We start from the raw sequence: 2532 nt of genomic DNA on the forward strand, positions 1-2532 counted from the left end.
ATTTAAATTTCAGGGCATTTGGAGAACTTTTATTTTTGGGGTATTTTTTACTGCATGGATAATTCAGAAAACAGACAGAAAAATATTATTTTTGCTTTATTTAATATAAATAACAGAAAGTAAAAAGAGGGTATAGAGAGTTGTGCCTTCTAACTTCATCCATCTCATGCTCATCAAAAGGAATCCACTAACAATGTTGATCAGGTCTTGTTAACAAACTCATTTCGAATAACATGGAACCGGAGAAATTTCGAATAACACTATGTTACCTCAATGGGGATATGCATGTCCCCAACAATAAGAATATCATATTTCTTCTTGACAGTAGGGAGAGGAAATTCAAAAGCTCCAATAGTAATTGTTGAAATTTTTCCAATAGAATTGATACTGTGGACTTGAGGTTGTTTCCTCGGAAAGTGTACCGTATGCTTATTACCATTGACATGAAAAGTGACATTGCCTTTGGTGCAATCAATAACAGCCCCTGCAGTATTCAAAAAGGATCTTCCAAGAATAATAGACATACTATCGTCCTCGGGAATATCAAGAATAACAAAGTGCGTTAAAATAGTAACGTTTGCAACCACAACAGGCACATCCTCACAAATACCGACAGGTATAGAAGTTGATTTATTAGCCACTTGCAAAGATATTTCAGTAGGTGTCAACGTAGTCAAATCAAGTCTACGATATAAAGAGAGAGGCATAACACTAACACCGGCTCCAAGATCACATAAAGCAGTTCTAACATAGTTTCTTTTAATGGAGCATGGTATAGTTGGTACTCCTGGATCTCCAAGTTTCTTTGGTATTCCACCCTTAAAAGTATAATTAGCAAGCATGGTGGAAATTTTAGCTTCCGGTATCTTTCTTTTATTAGTAATAATTTCCTTCATGTAATTAGCATAAGGATTCATTTTAAACATATCAGTCAAATGCATACGCAAAAAGATAGGTCTAATCATTTCAGCAAAGCACTCAAAATCCTCATCATCCTTTTTCTTGGATGGTTTAGGAGGAAAAGGCATGGGTTTCTGGACCCATGGTTCTCTTTCTTTACAGTGCTTCCTAGCAACGAAGTCTCTCTTATCATAACGTTGATTCTTTGATTGTGGGTTATCAAGATCAACAGCAGTTTCAATCTCTACATCATTATTATTGCTAGGTTGAGCATCAACATGAACATCATCATTAACATTATCACTAGGTTCATTACCATATTGTGTTTCAGCATCAGAAATAGAAATATCATTGGGATTCACAGGTGTGTCAACAACAGGTTCACTAGAAGCATGCAAAGTCCTATCATTTTTCTTTCTCTTCCTCTTAGAAGGACTAGGTGCATCTATATTAGTTCTCTGAGAATCTTGCTCAATTCTCTTAGGGTTTCCTTCAGGATCCAAAGGTTCCCGAGTAACTTTACCACCTCTAGTTGCAACTCTAATAGCAAAGTCATTATTTTTACTATTCAATTCATTGAGCAAATCATTCTGAGCTTTAAGTACTTGTTCTACTTGAGTGGTAACCATAGAAGCATGTTTACTAATAAGTTTAAGTTCACCTTTAACATTAGGCATATAATCACTCAAGTGTTCAATCATGTAAGCATTATGTTTCAATTGTCTACCAACATAAGCATTGAAATATTCTTGCTTAACCATAAAGTTATGAAATTCATCCAAACATTGGCTAGCAAACTTAGCGGGAGGGATTTCAGCTTTATCATATCTATAGAGAGAATTTACCTTTACTACCTGTGTCGGGTTATCGAGACCGTGTGTTTCTTCAACAGGCGGCAAATTAAGACCATGTATTTCTTCAATAGGTGGTAAATTCTTCACATCTTCAGCTTTAATACCTTTCTCTTTCATAGATTTCTGTGCCTCTTGCATATCTTCAGGACTCAGAAATAGAATACCCTTTTTCTTCAGAGTTGGCTTAGGAGTTGGTTCAGGAAGTGTCCAATTATTTTCATTAGTCAATGTATTATTCAATAACATTTCAGCTTGATCAACTATTCTTTCCCTAAAAACACAACCAGCACAACTGTCCAGGTAATCTCTAGAAGCATCGGTTAGTCCATTGTAATTATTTCATTTTTCTTGAGAGGATGATGAGGCAGAGCATTAAGTAATTGGAGAAGCCTCCTACAAGCTTGTGGGAGACTCTCTTCTTCAATTTGCACAAAATTATATATTTCCCTTAAAGCAGCTTGTTTCTTATGAGCGGGGAAATATTTAGCAGAGAAATAGTAAATCATATCCTGGGGACTACGCACACAACCAGGATCAAGAGAATTAAACCATATATTAGCATCACTCTTTAATGAGAACGGAAATAATTTAAGGATATACTAGTAGCGAGTTTTCTCATCATTAGTGAACATGGTAGCTATATCATTTAATTTAGTAAGATGTGCCACAACAGTTTCAGATTCATAGCCATAGAAAGGATCATATTCAACCAGAGTAATTAACTTAGGATCAACAGAGAAATCATAATCCTTATTAGTAATAAAGATAGGTGAAGTAG

At 35.3% G+C, this 2532-nt stretch overlaps 1 protein-coding gene across 1 annotated transcript; it reads right to left on the reverse strand.

Moving 5' to 3' along the window:
* Positions 1 to 260: 260 nt before the first annotated feature.
* Positions 261 to 2000, reverse strand: LOC147973341 (uncharacterized). The gene has a single exon (XM_087524648.1). The coding sequence runs from the start codon at positions 1998 to 2000 to the stop codon at positions 261 to 263; it is 1740 nt and encodes a 579-aa protein (XP_087380774.1).
* Between the last annotated feature and the right edge of the window lie 532 nt (positions 2001 to 2532).

This window comes from Triticum urartu, chromosome 5A, assembly GCF_056163025.1.
Source record: "Triticum urartu cultivar PI428250 chromosome 5A, HENAU_Tu73, whole genome shotgun sequence".
Lineage (NCBI taxonomy): Eukaryota > Viridiplantae > Streptophyta > Magnoliopsida > Poales > Poaceae > Triticum > Triticum urartu.